The sequence below is a fragment of the Colobus angolensis genome, unplaced genomic scaffold (genome assembly GCF_000951035.1).
Source record: "Colobus angolensis palliatus isolate OR3802 unplaced genomic scaffold, Cang.pa_1.0 Scaffold142, whole genome shotgun sequence".
Taxonomy (NCBI): Eukaryota; Metazoa; Chordata; class Mammalia; order Primates; family Cercopithecidae; genus Colobus; species Colobus angolensis.
The window spans coordinates 3,156,381-3,175,053 of record NW_012114511.1 but is presented as its reverse complement, the minus strand read 5'-3'; the positions used below and the strand labels follow the sequence as shown (position 1 = coordinate 3,175,053).

The 18,673-nt window shown below is 39.0% G+C and overlaps 1 protein-coding gene across 4 annotated transcripts in view; it reads left to right on the top strand.

Moving 5' to 3' along the window:
- FAM13B (family with sequence similarity 13, member B) overlaps positions 1 to 18,673 on the top strand; it is an 86,824-nt gene that overhangs the window by 57,936 nt on the left and 10,215 nt on the right. For 3 of the 4 annotated variants that reach the window (XM_011935277.1, XM_011935275.1, XM_011935276.1), the window contains 6 exons: positions 5,895 to 5,959; positions 8,169 to 8,217; positions 8,623 to 8,770; positions 13,929 to 14,139; positions 14,832 to 14,961; positions 15,589 to 15,670. In XM_011935277.1, the coding sequence (XP_011790667.1) occupies positions 5,895 to 5,959; positions 8,169 to 8,217; positions 8,623 to 8,770; positions 13,929 to 14,139; positions 14,832 to 14,961; positions 15,589 to 15,670 (685 nt within the window). Of the gene's footprint in view, positions 1 to 5,894; positions 5,960 to 8,168; positions 8,218 to 8,622; positions 8,771 to 11,842; positions 11,909 to 13,928; positions 14,140 to 14,831; positions 14,962 to 15,588; positions 15,671 to 18,673 lie in introns of all 4 variants that reach the window. The other variant, XM_011935279.1, reaches the window with a different exon arrangement.

The following is an 18,673-nucleotide window of genomic DNA, read 5'->3' as shown; positions in this document are numbered from 1 at the left end:
GTTGGAATGCAGTGGCGTGATCTCGGCTCACTGCAACCTCTGCTTCCCGGGTTCAAGTGATTCTCCTGCCTCAGCCTCCCGAATAGCTGGGATTATTGGCACACGCCACCACCCCCGGCTAATTTTTGCATTTTTAGTAGAGACGGGTTTCACCATGTTGATCAGGCTGGTCTCGAGCTCCTGACTTTGTGATCCGCCCACCTCAGCCTCCCAAAATGCTGGGATTATAGGTGTGAGCCACCGCACCCAGCCTACATTGACATTTTTATAGAAATGTTAAGTCTTCTATTTTTGAGGCAGGGTCTTACTTTGGTCACCCAGGCTGCAGTGCAGTGGCATGATCACAGCTCACTGCATTCTCAGCCTCCCAAGCTCAAGCAATCCTCCCACCTCACCTTACCAAGCAGTTGTGACTACAGGTGCATGTCATCACACCTGGCTAATTTTTAATTTTTTTTATAGAGAAGGAGTCTCACTTTGTTGCTGGGCTGGTCTTAAACTCCTGGCTTCAAACATTTCTCCCACCTCAGCCTCTGAAAGTACTGGAATTACAGGTGTGAGCCACCATGATGGGTCTCATCTTTTCTGTTTCCAATTGTCCACATCCACATTTTTCTGTTGGGTTATCGGTATTTTTCCCTTTTTGGTTTGTACCTTTTTTTTTTCCGTTTTTTTTGAGACGGAGTCTCACTTGTGGCCCAGGCTGGAGTGCAATGGCGTGATCTCGGCCCACTGCAACCTCTGCCTCTTGGGTTCAAGCAATTCTCTGCCTCAGCCTCCTGAGTAGCTAGGATTGCAGGCACCTGCCACCACGCCCAGCTAATTTTTGTATTTTTACTAGAGACCGGGATTCACCATCTTGGCTAGGCTGGTCTTGAACTCCTGACCTTGTGATCCACCCGCCTCGGCCTCTCCAAGGGCTGGGATTACAGGCATGAGCCTCCGTGCCTGGCCATATTTTTTATTTATTAAGAAACTACTTCCTTTCTTACGATCAGTCACAAATATTTGTTTCCAGTTTTTTGTCTTTTGACTATTTAAAGTCATTTTTGATGGTGTTAAACTTTATCATCTTTTTTTTCCATTTGTTAGATTTTAGGTTTTAATGCCGTAGTTGGGAAGGCCTTCCCTGTTCTGTGATTATAAACTAACTTTCTTCTTCTTTAAAAAAAAATAATGCTTCTATAGTTTCATTTTCTACATTTGAATATTTGACCCATTTGGAATTTATCATGGTGTAAGATGTGAAGAGCAGATTCAGCTGTTTTTCCTACATGTTTACCTAGATATCCCAACACCTTAATTTTTTGAATAATCTGTCTTTTTCCCACCAGTGTGAAATGCTGCCTTTATTATAAACTAAATACCTGGATACATTTGTAATAAAAGTGTTGTTTCAAATCAGTTCAGTGTATTTCTCATTCATTCACCAGTAATGAGTGACAGTGCCACATTCATGCCAGTATTTGGTAGTGTTAGTGTTTTGGATTTTGGCCATTCTGATAGATGTGTAATGGTATCTTGTTTGAATTTTGAGTTTCCTAATGACATACGACAATGAGTTTTTCATATGCTATGTGTATATCTTCTTTAGTGAGGTGTTTATTCAGGTCTTTTGCCCGTTTTTTAATTGGATTGTTTTCTTATTGTTGAATTTTAAGAGTTTCTCTCTCTATATCTTTATGTATGTGTGTGTGTGTGTGTGTGTGTATATGTGTGTGTGTATATATATATATATTTTTTTTTTGGGACAGCGTCTCCAAAGGTTGGAGTGCAGTGGTGCAGTCTCGGCTCACCGCAATCTCCGCCTCCTGGGTTCAAGCGATTCTCCTGCCTCAGCCTCCCACGTAGCTGGGATTACAGGCATGTGCCACCACACCCAGCTAATTTTTATATTTTTAGTAGAGACGAGGTTTCACCATGTTGGCCAGGCTGGTCTTGAATGCCTGACCTCAGGTGATCTGCCCACCTCAGCCTCCCAAAGTGCTGGGATTACAGGCATGAGCCACCATGCCTGGCCTATATTTTGGATAAGTTTATCGAATAGGTTTTTGTAAAATAGAATTTTTTTTTTTAATGTGGTACTAGATTCTGTGGTAAATATTTAGGAGTTTTTTCTGATACAAAGAGATTATTCACTGTAGATTTTGAATAGGTATAAGTTGTACAGTAATCAATATTTTGGGAGTTGAAAGTGTATGAAGGTGAAAAAAAAAGTGTATGAAGTTGAATAGCCTGATTAGAACTCACATCAAAATACCTGGATTTATCATCAGTAAAATCCATTCATTTCAGGGTACCTTCATTGATGGTGCCCCTTCAAAACTTAGAATTATTCATACCTTGGCCGGGCGCGGTGGCTCAAGCCTGTAATCCCAGCACTTTGGGAGGCCGAGACGGGCGGATCACGAGGTCAGGAGATCGAGACCATCCTGGCTAACACGGTGAAACCCCGTCTCTACTAAAAAATACAAAAAACTAGCTGGGCGAGGTGGCGGGCGCCTGTAGTCCCAGCTACTCGGGAGGCTGAGGCAGGAGAATGGCGTAAACCTGGGAGGCGGAGCTTGCAGTGAGCTGAGATCTGGCCACTGCACTGCAGCCTGGGCGGCAGAGCGAGACTCCGTCTCAAAAAAAAAAAAAAAAAGAATCATTCATACCTTGCAAACACTGAGAAACTGCTTTATCTCCTTTCAGAAGTGGAGACTAAAAGTATTTATAAACTCTAGCAGATAGTCAAGAGGAAGAGAAGGCTATAAATTTGACCTGTACTGGTCTTAAGACCTCATCGGTATTGATCGTGTTAATTCAGTAGAAGAGAGAAGATAGGCTAGACAGAAGTATATCAATATGCAATTTATTGAGTGTTTGTTCAGCAAATAAAAGGTACAGAATGGAGTGGAGATATGTAGCCTATTTAATGGAAGTAACTAGCATGCTTGAGCCAAAGGTAAGTGAGTGGAAATGGTAAGATGCAGAACTAAGCAATGTGTGTGCACCAATTATGGACCCCTAAGGAAGGGATGGAGACCAGAGGGATTACTGGAAATGCCTGTCAGGTTTTAATTAACTCTTGGCAGTAATCCCCTATAGCTCCTAAGATACTGCTAATATGACTGTGCTGTATCTGCTATACCTCCTGCTGCTGCCACAACCACCGCCACCGCCAAAGCTCTCTAACTTACCTGAATTGAGACCAGAGCACCTTAGCCTTCCTTTGCGGACCTTAATGTTTGTGGAAGGTCACATGGGAGGAGGTGGGGAGAAGATACGGGTTATTTTGCCCGCTAATATTTTATTTTATTTATATATCTTATATTTTTTTGAAACAGAGTCTCGCTCTGTTGCCCAGGCTGGAGTGCAGTGGCACAGTCTCCACTCACTGCAATCTCCTTTTCCCTACTGGGTTCAAGGGATTCTTGTGCCTCAGCTTCCCGAGTAACTGGGATTACAGGCACACACTACCGCACTTGGCTAATTTTTGTATTTTTAGTAGATGGGATTTTACCATGTTGGCTAGGCTGGTCTTGAACTCCTGACCTCAAGTGATCCACCTGCCTTGGCCTCCCAAAGTGTTGGGATTACAAGTGTGAGCCTCTGTGCCTGGCCTATATAGATGGTTTTCCTTATAAACTGTTTCTTTTGATTCTCTATGGTAACTCTAAGGTAGTCAAGTAAATTACTGTTATTCTCATATTTGTGATGAGAAAGGCAGAGCTAGGGCTTGAATTTGGTTCTTTTGAGTGAGATACCAAGGTTCTGTTTGTGACAGAGTCTTGTACTGTCTCCCAGACTGGAGTGCAGTGGTGCAATCTTGGCTCACTGCAGCCTCTGCTTCCTGAGTTCAGGCAATTCTCCTGTCTCAGTCTCCCAAGTAGCTGAGACTACAGGTGTGTGCTACCATGCCCAGCTAATTTTTGTATTTTTAGTAGAGATGGGGTTTCGCCGTGTTGGCCAGGCTGGTCTCAAGTGGTTTGATCGCCACAGCCTCCCAAAGTGCTGGGATTACAGGTGTGAGCCACTGTTCCTGGCCCCAAGGTTCATTTTAAATATTGGGTCTGACTGTGTGCAGTGGCTCATGCCTGTAATCCCAGGACTTTTCGGAGGCTGAAGACAGGTGGATCACTTGAGGTCAGGAGTTTGAGACCAGCCTGGCCAACATGCTGAAACTCACTTCTACTAAAATTACAAACAAATTACCCTATTCAACATGCTGAAACCCCATCTCTACTAAAAATACAAAACAATTTTTATATTTTTGTATTCGGCTCAAAAAGTGAGCTGAAATTGCACCACTGCACTCTGACCTGGATGACAGAGTGAGACTGTCTCAAAAAAAATTTTTTTTCAACTAAATAAAAATTAAATATTTGGTCTGGGTAATGGTTATTTCATGTGCCCAGAAACCTTCAGAATGTAAAGCTATCTTCTAGAGCAGTGGTCCCCAACCTTTTTGGAACCAGGGACTGGTTTTGTGGACGACACTTTTTCCATGGACAGTGGATGGGGGTTGGGGTTTTATAGTGAAACTGTTCTGCCTCACATCATCAAAGCATTAGTTAGATTCTCATAAGGAACACACAACCTAGATCCCTCGCATGCACAGCTTACAATAGGGTTCGCGCCTCTCTGAGAATCTCTGACCGGAGGCGGAGCTCATGCCATAATGCTCACTCCCCACTCCCCTGGCTGCTCACCTCCTGCTGTGTGGCCTGGTTCCTAACAGGGGGTTAGGGACACTTGTTATTGATCATAAAGGTTACCGAAGTCTGATTTGTGTATCAGTAATTCTCACACTTTGGGTCTCGGGGACTTATTTATACTTATTTGAAGATCCCAAAGAGCTTTCGTTTACATAGGTATGTCTATCAGGATTTGCCATATTAGGAATTAAAACTGAGAAATTTAAGAAACATTAATTTACTTTAACATAAACTCATTTATGGTAACATAAGTAAGGTTGCTCTTTTCCATAATAGACAGCTGTTCTCATAAAATTTTTTTAAGTTTGAGGAGTGGCATTGTTTTACATAGCTAGAAATATTGTTGATACCTGTTTGACTTACAGAAGACAGCTGGATTCTCCTATATGCTTCTGCATTTAGTCTGTTGCTGTTACATTGTTTTGTTGAAGCGTATGAGACAGCCTCATAGATGTGTAGTTTGAAAAGGGACTAGTATTTTAACAGCTTTTTTGCAGATTCTTATGGACCTTCTTGCATGCTAAACAAAATTGAACAAGTGGTACTTTCTAAAGAAGAGTCAGAGAGTCTAGGAAGTGTCGAACCTTTTGTTGAATTGAAGGTGATTGTCAAAAACACCAAAACGTTCATGTATTTTGTAGTAATTCTCTGGGTATTTGTATTAGGCTTGGTAGATTTTTAGTTTGAGAGGAATAGGGGTGAGATGATGTCACTAAGCTCGTTGGAAAATGGGAGAGTTTTCTCATGTGGGGACTTTTTTGTGGAAAATAGTTATTACTTCAAATATACAAAGGAACCTGGTGAACTCCTCTATGACTCCTATCTACAAGAAGTCACCAAACTTGTATCTTTGTGGCCGGGGAGAAATAAAGCAAGCAGCAGGTGACAAGCAGGATCAGAAGACCATCATTCTGGAGGAAAGAATTCTAAGGAAGATGGATGGTAGTGGTGATACATATTACCTAACAGAGAAATGCAGAATATCTGCTGTACTTCATATGACCCAGGTTTTGAGGGAAGATAAATTACTCCCTGTAAAAAGAGATGCTAAGTACTATAGACTCTTATAAATGATAGCTAATTAGGAAGTGTTTGACTAATCTGTATTCTAATATCCTAATTTAGATTGGCAACTTCTTCTCATATCTGAGTATTGGGAGCTCCATTAATACATGGTGGTGTTCTTTTTGTCAGTCTGTAGGTATATTGTTAGAGCCATGCAGTGACCATGGTGATAGTGAAGATGGCTGTCTTGAGAGGTAAGCATTTTTTCTTGTTTCTAATTAATCATTTTGAGAATTGGAGCTCTTCACAGATTTTTGAGGTGAATTTTTTAGATGAATATCCATTATAAACATATAGTTTAGATAATCTTAAACAACCTTCTTGTTATAATGGTAGACATAAAGGATATTAAATACCCATAAATATTTGGATTTATGCAGGTTCAGACAGACAGTAGTTGTAACTTGGAAAACATTCAGAGGGAAAAACAGCCTTTTTGGAGACATTTAAATCTTTCAGTTGATTGTGGAACAATTGGGAATTTACTGATACTCTGAGTATACCTGTCAGTGAGTTAATTCATGGTCTTGTAACTGTGTATAACTAACTGAGAGATATTGTATTTGATTCAACAAATATGTGTAGGATGTTTTTCTTCCTCTTTGAATTTATCCTTGGTGTGTCTCAATATGTCTCAATATACTGTTAGGCGGCTGGTGCTTTTTTAACCTCTTTGGCTGGCTGTAATGGTAGAGAAATACTGGAGGCAACGAGTATTTCAACTAAATGTGGAGTCTCAATAGATAGCCTCTTTGGGTAGAAGCTTTCTGGAATGTTTTAAGTCACAGAATAAGATTTGGGTTCTTGTTACCCTTTGCATCAGTCTTCAAGATGCTGCCAAAAAGTATAATTTAGGAAGGTGACTTGAGATTCTGAAAATACTTCAGTAATGAAGTTGCAGACTAGATTGTAAATATTGAGAGATCCCAGACAGCATACTAATTTGTTGACAGCCTGTTGGCCAGGACATATTTGTATACCATTGTTTCTTTTAATTATAAGTAGGAAGCCTATTCTTTAAGGGTAAGTAAATTCTTTGGAGCCATGTCTCTGGAGCCTCCCCATACTCTGAAGGTCCACAGATTTCCTGCTTATAGCAGTTCCTTGTGCTTCCTTTCAGGAGGCAGGAATCATCCTCTTCCAGCCCAGGGAGTATTGGAGCTAAGGGCTGAAGATATAAGATTAACAGCATTAACAGGCAGCCCCAGAATGATGACATCTGGATTTGGTAGAACAATAAGGAGCCATTTAGTGAGGATTCTTCTGTTGTTGTTGTTGTTTTGTTTTTTGTTTTTTTTTTTGAAAAAGCTCTTTCCTCTTCAACTTCAACTGTGTATAAGTTAGCAAACTGGTTTTTAGATCCAAAGAGTACCTTGGTTAGGTGGATTACGTTTTGTTTGTTTAACATTCATGTTTCTCAAATGTAGGTGATTAGGTCTTTTAGGTTGCTAAGGTAGTATTTACTCATCCTACCATTTGCTCCTACTCTAAGCAAAGGAATGCCTTTAAGCTTATCAGAGCGTTTAGTTCATTTCTTATGCTCAGCAAAAATAAGGTAATTATCTGTATGAGAAAATGACTTGCCATATTTAGATCAAGGCGTGTCTCCTGAGTGCATACTCTGTTATGACCAGTTAGAAGTGACATCTTGATGTGTCATTGTAAATTGCCACAGTGCCTTTGGGGAAAAGAACTTTTCCCCAGTAGGCATATTGATAATCTACTGTATATTAGCAGGTGCTTTCTTGACTGGTAAAATAAGTACAGATCACTTACAACAGCTTGCTATAACACTTGTTCTAAATAAGGGTTAGTTTTTCTGGGGAAATTAAAGGTGGACTGAAATTTTTAAAAATTTCCTTTTAGTATGTTACTGTTATGTTTTGAGGAGGGAAAGGTTTAGAAGTGGTAACCTTCTTTGATTGGAAGTAGTAACCTTGTGATAGAATACAGTTAGGTTTAAAGTAAAAAACATAGTGTCTTTTTTTAAAAAAATAAAGTCTCCTTTGAAAGTCTCCGGAATGGAGAGAATAGAGCTGTGTATTTGGTTAAAACATTTATTTTATAAAATCTTTATTATACATTCTTTTGGGTTTCTACTTACTGTGGATTTTAGTTTTCATTTTATAAAGGTTTTTCTTTTTTGCTGTGGTTTATGGGGTGGAGTAGGGATTGTTACTTGATTTTTCTAAACCTGAAGTGATTCTGTGGATCTTTTCAGTATTGTGTGATTTTTGAGATACAGGGCTCCAAAGAATGGGCATATATGTCCAGTTGGCATTTTCTCCTCGCACATTGTAAATGCTAACTGTGTGGTGGAGTAGAGTAATCTAGGTAAGAAATAATATAATGATAGTAGGCTTTTTATTCTTAATATACTAACAACTTTACTTGTATTTTTAGGGAAGAATGTTTGTTATTTGACAGTGATAAATTGTCACACTTGATTCTGGTAAGAACTATTTTTTATCTTAGTCTTTAAAAACTTGCCTAGGTTTAAACTGTCTGTTATGTCTGGTCTTTCACGTGGGTTAGCTAGGTTTAAAGATTTAAATATAAATACTCTTATCAAATATTTTACAGTTAAACAGCAACTTAATTTGCCACTTTTGGCTGCAAGAGACTTGGTTATGAAAACACTTTCCTGAATTTGGAATCCAAACTTGTCTTCCAATAAGACATATTCTAAAACTGCATGTTTATATTTGAAAATAGTTTGCACAGTGGGAATGGGATAGTCGGCTGTATAGGCACAATAAACTAATGAAGACTACACATGGATATGTGCTGGATGTGTTTAAGCTGGGTGTGAAAAGCTTCCATCGTTGTGAAATGTATTCTTTATTTTAAAATACAGGATTCTAGTAGCAAGATATGTGATTTGAATGCCAACACTGAATCAGAAGTACCAGGAGGTCAAAGTGTTGGTGTTCAAGGTGAAGCAGCATGTGTTAATATTCCACATTTAGATCTGAAGAATGTTTCTGATGGTGATAAATGGGAAGGTAATTTTACCCACATACATTATTTTCCTGATAATGTTGTTTGTAACTGAAATTACCCTAAGCGATGATAACACTACAGCCCTTTTCTGGATAACCTTATTCATCTTGATCTTCTGTTCTCCCTTTCATATAAGATAAATAAGTGGGTGTTTTTAGTGAAACACACTAAGATTTTGGGGCAGCATCTCATATGAACTAGAAGTTCTTATCTGATCCATCAACAGCTTTGAAAATGGATGTTAGAGCTGATTTTTTAAAAAAGTCACCCAGCATACATTTTTGTTAATAGTTAAATCAAGTGCTATCTCCCAGTCTTTGAAAGCCTAGTATGTTACGGCTTAGAGATCTCACCAGTTTAAACAGAGGTTGTATAATTACCTTGTCCTTAGAATCATCAGCAGTACATTTTTGAAAATGACCTTCAAGGGTACTTCTAAACAAATATTGTACCATATTCCTGTTATCTCTGTCTTAGGTTATGAAGGTATGGTGCAGGGGACTCTAAAAATTTACACAAAGGAGAGAAGTTAAAATTTAACAAGCAAACAACATGGGTATATGCATGTCTCAAAATTCAGCAAATACATAGATTTTTGTGTTTCTTTGTATATAAAGTTCTCTTTTTACTTCAAGAGACTAAAAAACTGTAAACAAATGCTGAATTCAGTGGATGATTTGCATACTGGAGTATTTATGGGGAAATTTACTGATACCTGCAGTTTACTCTGAAATCCGTGAAAAAAATAAGATGGTTAATGGGATGGATAAATGTTAAAAAGCAAGTATAGTAGAATGTTAATGGTAGATTGTGATTGATATATGGATATTCAGTGTAAAGTTCTTTCAATTTTGCTATGTATTTGTAAACTTTCAAATAAAATGTTCAGTGGGGGTGGGAAACAAGCAATAAATTTGGATCTAGGAGTTTTTCTGGATTATACACCTTGGTAAAGAGACAATGAGATCACTCAAGAATCTTAAGCAGAGTTACATATTCATTCACTTGGATGAAGATGCCTGGATTCTGTCACCTTTGGCAAGTTATCTGTTGACATATGCTGGCAATAACAGGAATTGTAATGCCAGTGCCATGGACTCCTTTTGGCCTTGTAAGTGTACTCACCTGATTGCAGATCGCAAATGGAGTGTGTGTGGATCTTTTTTTTTTTTTTTTTTTTTTTAAGGTCTAGGCATTTTTTTTAAGAGCCCCATCCAAGTCATTGTCTGTGCCAATTTTTATTGCTGTCTCCTCCCAGCCTCCTTTTTATATAGGTCTAGATGTTTGGCATGCCCAGTGGCATATTATCTGTTTTAACTTAGACTAAATTAGGAAGTTGTCTTTCATTTGCTTTGTTTTGGGTTATTCAGGACATCTGGAATTTATGAAGATGCTTCCCAGTGTTAGGGGATATGTTAGCATACTGGTGGCAGTTGAAGATTAAATGTTCTTTTTTGTTACTTATTGTGGCTGAAATAAAAGGAATGGTGGTCGACAGAGCATCCCTTGGAGCATTGCTAGGAAATGAGTCTTCAAAGGAAGCAGCTGGGATTCTGATAAAGCACTTTTGTTTCTTCCTGTTAGAAGATGCAGATAAATAGTTCTGTATGATCTTTGGCCTGGGAGTCCTGATTAAATTTTAAACATAGAAGAACAATTGTTTTTCATTGTCTGAAGAGAATGGACCTTCTCTGTCTAACTTCAGTGTTCTTGAGTCTCCCTGAAAGAGAACCTGATACTGGACTTTTTTTTCCATGTCAGAATCCAGCACCTATACCTTGGTATAGATAAAGGAGGTAACCTGTAGGCTGCTGATGCCTGATTTTCAGTGCCTGAGCTGTCCTGGTTCAACAGCCTGAACAAGTCTATGTAGGTCTCCTACTTGCTCTTCCAGAAATAGGGGTCTGCGACTTTCAGAAAGCCAATGGTTACAGACACCAGAGTGAACTTCCCAGCCATAAACTATGCATGTGCTTTGTAGAGTGACTGTTTGTAAACCATGTTGTTTCTTCTAACTTTGTCACTAATGCAAACTGATTGATTTTCCACAATTAGGAGTTAGGATATTCTATTTTTTTTTTTTTTGAGACGGAGTTTTGCTCTTGTTGCCCAGGCTGCAGTGCAATGGCATGATCTCACCTCAGCACAACCTCTGCCTCCCAGGTTCAAGCAGTTCTCCTGCCTCAGCCTCCCGAGTAGCTGGGATTACAGACATGTACCACCATGCCTGGCTAATTTTGTATTTTAGTAGAGATGGAGTTTCTCCATGTTGGTCAGGCTGGTCCCAAACTCCCGACCTCAGGTGATCTGCCCGCCTTGGCCTCCCAGAGTGCTGGGATTACAGGCGTGAGCCACCATGCCCGGCCAGGAGTTAGGATATTCTAAATGAGAAAGTCTTATTTATTTAAGAGACCAACTTACTTTAGACCCTGGATACCTCGGAATCAGACATGCTTTGTTTGATGTGACTCTGTAGAGAAGTGGGATGACTCCAAATAGAGCCCTATGTCACTATTCCTAAGTATATGGTTTTTGTTTTTTTTTCCTCAAAGGATAAGAAAAATAGTCAGCAGAATGCAGTAGTTAGCAAGCAGGTAGCACATGACTGTCACCAGTATGAATTTGTAGCAGCTGTTCACAAAGTTTTGACTTTTAATGGAAGTGGATACCATCTTCAGATTCTCTCCTGCTAACTCTGGAATGAAATGCAGTAGAATTTTTTCAAAGAGCAAACTAAGGGAGATTTTTTTCTTTGAAATCATTTATACTGAAAAGCTTCAAACAGTGCCTGCTTAAGAATTTCCATTTCTTCAGTTTTATGTTTGAGTTAATAGCGCTACTTTGAGTTTCCCCACCCCCTTTTTTGCATTGTTTGCTGAAATGGAAATGTTATGTTTATGTTTGTTAAAATCTAGTTAGTAGTAATATCTTTTAATAAAGTTTTTGAACAGAATGCCTAACTGGTTTTAGGGAAATGTTTTTGGTATCTTTCGCTTTGTGTTATGTGTATGGTTTGTTCTGACTGTGCCGTGTGTTCACTTTAGTATTTTTTGCCATTTTTTCCATTTTATTAGCGTCATGCCCTATCACTTTTCCCCTCATTGATTTCAAAACAATGCATCTGCAGAGAGATGGGGAGGGTAAGTATGGTTCACCATAGTTTAGTTTTTTTGCCTTTTTATGGTTCACTTTGTTTGTCTTTTTATTTAGCCCTTCTCCTGCTGTCCCCATATCTTAGGAAAACTGTTCTGGGTTCAAAGTGAACCCAGAAAAAAATTGCTGTTACTTTTGTCTTTTCTTAAAATAGGATATTTCTCATAAAATGTTTACTACCAGTTACTTATTTGCTGGGACACAGGTACAAGGGTTGCTTTGAAAATCACTTTATTGTTGGGTTTATTGTGGGATTGCACGCTTTGTACTTAATTTTTAATTCTCAGATTGATCTGGGCTTCAAAAACAAACTAAATTATGTTCTTATTATTTTGAAAGGAAAGGTAATACTTTAAATTGCTAATGCATAAAGTTAAATTACTAAAGCAGCAATCTTAGCTACTGTGTGAGGAAAAAGAAAACATCACTCTTGAATTTTGACACTGTCAAGCCCTCTTTGCTTCATTTTCACTATTACTAATAGCCAATAGCATCAAAAATTTTAAGTGTAGTTATTTAAAAAGCTGCCGGGCGTGGTGGCTCACGCTTGTAATCCTAGCACTTGGGGAGGCCGAGGCAGGAGGATCACTTGAGGTCAGGAGTTCGTAACCAGCCTGGCCAACATGGTGAAACCCCGTCTCAACTGAAAATACAAATATTAGCCAGGCATGGTAGCAGGCTCCTGTAATACCAGCTACTAGGGAGGCTGAGGCAGGAGAATCGCTTGAACCCAGGAGGCAGAGGTTGCAGTGAGTCAAGATCGCGCCACTGCACTCCAGCCTGGGTGACAGAGCGAGACTCCAGCTCAAAATAAATAAATAAATAAAAAGATAATGTGTAGATGGCAATTTTTTCTTTCCCTCCTTTACTTAATTTCGTATTTGGGGTATATTTGTGGATTGTGTGTATGGTCTGTATGTGTTCTGTATGTAATCAAATATTATATTTGCAAAGACATTGAATGTATTAACATAGCTTTCATTTGAGGGCATACAGGATAACTGCTGTAAAGTAAATGTGCTTAAGAAGGCCTAGTGCTATTAAGTTTTGTCTTAGTAACACTGTTGGGTATTATTAAAATATATATTATACATAGGAATCCTGTAACAGAAAATAACCGTCACAGTTTAATGTTAGAGGCCAGGTGCTGTCAGGTGAATTAGCTCCTCCTTTTGGGAATGTTAGAATTCTTCTAAAGTCAGAGAGCTCCATTTGGTGAGTGTTCTGTGTAACATGGGGAACAGCTCCCACTTTTTCTTAATATAACTACTTGACAGTGAGGGACAGGTCATACACCTGGCATCATTTGGCTTTTAAGTTAAATTTCTAAGAAAGAACTTCAGTTCTTGCTGTTTCTAGTTTTCCCCTACTTGAAAAGTAACATTTGTAAATAAAACATCTTTAGAAAAGTTCAGAATTACATTAAATAACATCTTTAGAATTAAATTGGGTTTTAAAGAGCTTGACAGTGTCCTTTCTTGCTTTGCCACTGGGTTCAGAAATTTAAATTTATATGGAAATAGAACTCTGGGTTGGGCACAGTGGCTCATGCCTGTAATCCCAGCACATTGGGAGGATCACTTGAGCCTAGGAGTTCAAGACCAGCCTGGCCAACATAGTGAGACCTCGTGTCTACCAACAACAAAAAAAGAAAATTAGTTAGGCATAGTAGCAAGCGCCTGTAGTCCCAGCTGCTTGGGAGGCTGAGATGGGAGGATTGCTTGAGCCTGGGAGGTCGAGGCTGCAGTGAGCCACCATCATGCTGAACTCCAGCCTGGGCAGCAGAGCGAGACCTTATCTCAAAAAAAAAAAAAAAAAAAAAAAACTCTGGGCTAAAAATTGAAGCTTGAATAATTTTAAACTATAGTAGGCTTTATGAAGACATATATGTATATATAAAACGCTATGTAATTGTATGATTTAAGGAACACATAGCTGATATTTTGTGACTTTTTTCCCATGTGGAATCAAGAGATCCATGATACTATTCTTTGTGTTTTTTTATAGAGCCATTTCCTGCTTTTAAGTCTTGGCAGGAGGACTCTGAGTCTGGAGAAGCTCAGCTGTCCCCACAAGCTGGAAGAATGAATCATCACCCCTTGGAAGAGGACTGTCCTCCAGTATTATCACACCGCAGTTTAGATTTTGGGCAAAGCCAACGTTTCCTACATGATCCAGAAAAGTTGGATTCCTCATCTAAAGCACTGTCTTTTACTAGGTATATGATTTTTATGTACTTACAAGAGGCAATTCCTGTTATATACCCAAGTCTTTTGAGATATTTAGTCTTCCAGCATGGGCTTCAATAGTGACACTCCATCTCAAAAAAAAAAAAAAAAAAAAAGATTTAGTCTTCTAGACATAGAATTCAGAGCTTTCTCCCTGATTTTATAGAGCACGTTTTTGTAACTTTTTTTTTTTTTTTTTGACCCTGCTGAGTTCATTGAGGTGTAGTGTTTGAAGTTTGTTCTCAAATAGACATTTTCTCATGGTGTATTATTCATTTATTTGTGTATTCATCGCTGAAATACAGAGCTCTGTAAAGGAAGCAGCAGGTGGTGCTGAGCAGTTCCTAATCTTTTTTAATCAAAGCTTTAAATAGATCTGAATGTCAAAAACTTTGCTGTGCAGTTTGAACAATTACAAGAGCTCTGAGCTGCTAGGTATCCTTTTATTTTCTGCCTTTGTCCAAACCAGTTTTAAATGATTCCAAACTGTTTGCATCACCACTTGTATTAGCTAAATTTGTGGTCTGTGATATTACAGTGTTTCTTTATACTACCTGTCCTTTAGTGTTAGGGACTTATTTTTACCTTTAAGATTTACTTATTGCTAATAGTGTTATGTTACGGCATTAAGAGATACAGTGTTGGTACTTGAAAATATTGTTGGCCTTTTGTTTTAATTCAGAATTCGAAGATCATCCTTTAGTTCAAAAGATGAAAAGAGAGAAGACAGAACACCTTATCAGTTGGTCAAGAAACTTCAAAAGAAAATCAGACAATTTGAGGAACAGTTTGAAAGGGAAAGAAATAGCAAGGTAGGTCTGTAGCATTCCCCAGAGTGAGCTAAATCTAATATTAGAACCTAGAGGAATGTTTTTCAAGAGCCTTAGTTTAGATCTGTGGGAGAAAGGTAACAAATCTGAGATGCCCAGAGGAACAGTGATCATGTAGATCTGAGATTATATAACTCCTCAGTCTCCTGACTTCCAGGTCAGTATTCTTGCCATTTGCACCGTGGCATCTTTTTATTTCCATTGGCAAAGCAGCTTTCAGAATTTTTAAAGCAAATACTTTTACATTGACAAATCATGTTACTGCTATTTCTGCTCTTATCAAAAACCGCAAGTACCAAGTGGGGAGGAGAGGGAGTTTGTGAGGGATGAAGTGGAGGAGGGAAAGAGAGTTTTAATAGTTAGAACATGTGAAGTGGAAAGAGTCCTATACTTGGAGTCAGAAGACCCATATTCAAATCTGGCTTCTGCCAGTTACTAGACCTTACCTTGGGAGAACTTGACATAATATCCTGCCGTATCTAATTAAAATAAGATGAAATGAGAATTGAGTAGTCTTTGCTGTGGGAACTGTAAAATACTATTTGGACATAAATTAACATAACTATTGTTTATCACAAGTGTCAGTGATTCTGCTCCATAATTTTTCAGCCCTCCTACAGTGATATTGCTGCCAATCCAAAGGTATTAAAATGGATGACAGAGCTTACAAAACTGCGGAAGCAAATTAAAGGTACCTTATGTGCCATTTTGTAATATATTTGTAGTTAAAAAAATTTTTTTTATATTAATGTCTGAGAATTACAACTTTTGATAATTTTAAATCTTGGGCACTGTTTGACAAAAATGAGAGTTACCTTTTTTTCTTTTATTAGGGTCAAAATTGCATACTGTAGTACTGTGTTATAGTACAGTAGTTCTGTATTATATTTTAAATGTCTTTTTTGTGTTTTTATTAGTAACGTCTTTTTGAAAGATACCTGATATATTCATAAGTGAACTGATGTTATAAAGTTTATCTGAAATATATTTCAAATATTAAGCAGCTTTGAGTTGTGGTGGATATTTCATTGAGATTTTTTGATAGATATTTTCATCTAAGACTAAGAAAGTCTAATCACGGTGACTCGTTTATACCACAAAGACTAAATTGTAACTCTTGAATGATAAACTAGGCATTGCATTTCTAGGTGTCAAACTAGTATAGTGATTGTTGAAGTATATTTACTTTGTGGATGTTTAGTGAGTATGTGTTTTAATAATTATTACTTTTAAAATTATGCAAAATAGGGGTTTATTATCTGGAGCATCACTTTGGTTTATTCATTTAAATTTACTCAATAACGTTTTTATTTTTATTTTTATTTCTTATTTTTTTGAGACAGAGTCTCACTCTGTTGCCCAGGCTGGAGTTTAGTGATGCCATCTCAGCTCACTGCAACCTCTTCCTCCTGGGTTCAAGTGATTCTTGTGCCTCAGCCTCCCGAGTAGCTGGGATTACAGGTGCATGCCACCAAGCCCAGCTAATTTTTGTAGTATTTAGTAGAGACAGGGTTTTGCCATGTTGCCCAGTCTCGAACTCTTGGGCTCAAGCGATCCACCTGCCTTAGCCTCCCAAAGTGCTAGGATTACAGGTGTGAGCCACCGCACCTGGCTTATAAAAATAAAAAAATATGTATTTTTTTGTTTTTTTGAGACAGAATCTTGCTCTGTCATCAAGGCTGGAGTGTGGTGGCTCGGTCATGGCTCACTGCAGCCTTCAACTGATGGGCTCAAGTGATCCTTCCACCTCAGCCTCCAGAGTAGCTAGGACTACAGGCATGCACTACTACACCCATGTAATTTTTTAAAATTTTGTAGAGAGTTGGATTCTTGCTTTGTTTCCTGGATCGGTCTCAAACTTCTGGCCTTAAGCAATTCTCCCACCTTGGTCTTGCAAAGTGTTGGGATTACAAGTATGAGCCACGCGCCCGGCCCAGTAAAGTGTTTAGTGTTTCTGAAGTATTAAGTACTTTGTAGACAAGTAGAGATATAGCAGTGAACAAGACAGACACAGTCCCTACTGTCATGGAGTTTATATTCTTGTGGTTAAGATAAAGTCTGGCTCGCTCGCTCTCTCTTTTTTTTTTTTTTTTTTAAGGCAGGGTTTCACTCTGTTGCTCAGGAGTGGAGTGCAGTGGCACGATCTTAGCTCATTGCAACTTCCACCTCCCGGGCTGAAGTGGTCCTCCCACCTCAGCCTCCTGAGTAGCTGGGACTACAGGCACATGCCACTATGCCCAGCTGATTTTTTTGTATTCTTAGTAGAGATGGCATTGCACCATGTTGCTCAGGCTGGTCTCAAACTCCTGGGCTCAAGCGATCTGTCTGCCTTGGCCTCCCACAGTGCTGGGATTACAGGCGTGAGACACCACGGCCAGCCAAGATAATGTCTCTTAACTCCTCTTTAGAGTATCGTTTAATTTTCCCCTGTACTTCTGTTAAAGATTTCCATGTTTAATGCCAATTTCCAGTCATCAGTGAAAATTATTACCTTGATTTTATTAGTAATTGATACCATTAAATTGTCTAGCATTGGCCTCATAATTTTCCCATTTTCTTTCACTTTTACTGCCCTGTAGTCCATCTGCTGCATGGTAGTTAGATTTTTCTTTAAAAAATTCATGTTAGCCTGGGTCCCAGCTACTTTGGAGGCTGAGGCAGGAGGACCACTTAGGCCCAGGAGGTCAAGGCTGCAGTGAGCCATGTTTGTGCCACTGTACTCCAGCCAGGGTGACAGGGCAAGACCCTGTCTCAAAAAGAAAAATAAAAAGTCATGTTACTCTCTTTTTCAAGCCCTTCAGTGGGCTTCCACCTAGAATGAAGTCAAAACTCGTGACTGTGGCTTTCAAGGCCTTGCACACTCTGCCTTTGGCCGATTTTATCACTTTCATCTCTTTTCTGTTCCTCAAACTTGCCAAGCTTTAGGACCTTCACACTGGCTATTGCCTCACTGGGGACAAATGCCCTTCCAGTAAATCCTTTATGCTAGACGAGCTCCTTATTCCATATTCTACCAGGATGATACTATTGAGAGAGGTCTTCTTTGTCAATCCCATCCAATGTAGTTGTTCCTCCACAAATTATACTGCTTTTAGCACTGCAACTCCATCCTGTTTTATTTATAGATCGTAGCATTCTTTAAAGTTATTTTACTAATCTGAGTATTTGGTTATTGTTTTTCCTTCCCTGAATTTATGCTCCACGAGAACAGGAACCATGTCTGTTTTGTTTTCTTCTGTATCTCCCATGTCCATCAGAGCATTTTATTCAATAGTAGGCTGTCTATGGATATAAAATTAATAGCTTGTTCTCTCTTTTTTTGTTATTGTTTTTGTGTTTTTTAAAGACAAGGTCTGACTCTGTTGCCCAGGCTGCATTGCAGTGGTACAGTCTCAGTTTACTGTAGCGTGAGCCTCCCAGGCTCAATGTGGTCTTCCCACTCCAGCCTCCCAAGTAGCTAGGACTTACAGGCATGTGCCACCGTGCTCAGCCTTTTTTTTTTTTTTTTTTTTGAGACAGAGTCTCACTCTCTCACCCAGGCTGGAGTGCATTGGCGTGACACTGGCTTACTGCAACCTCTGCCTCCCGGGTTCAAGTGATTCTCCTGCCTCAGCCTCATGAGTAGCTGGGATTACAGTTGTGTGCTACCATGTACAGGCATGTGCTACCACACCTGGCTAACTTTTGTATTTTT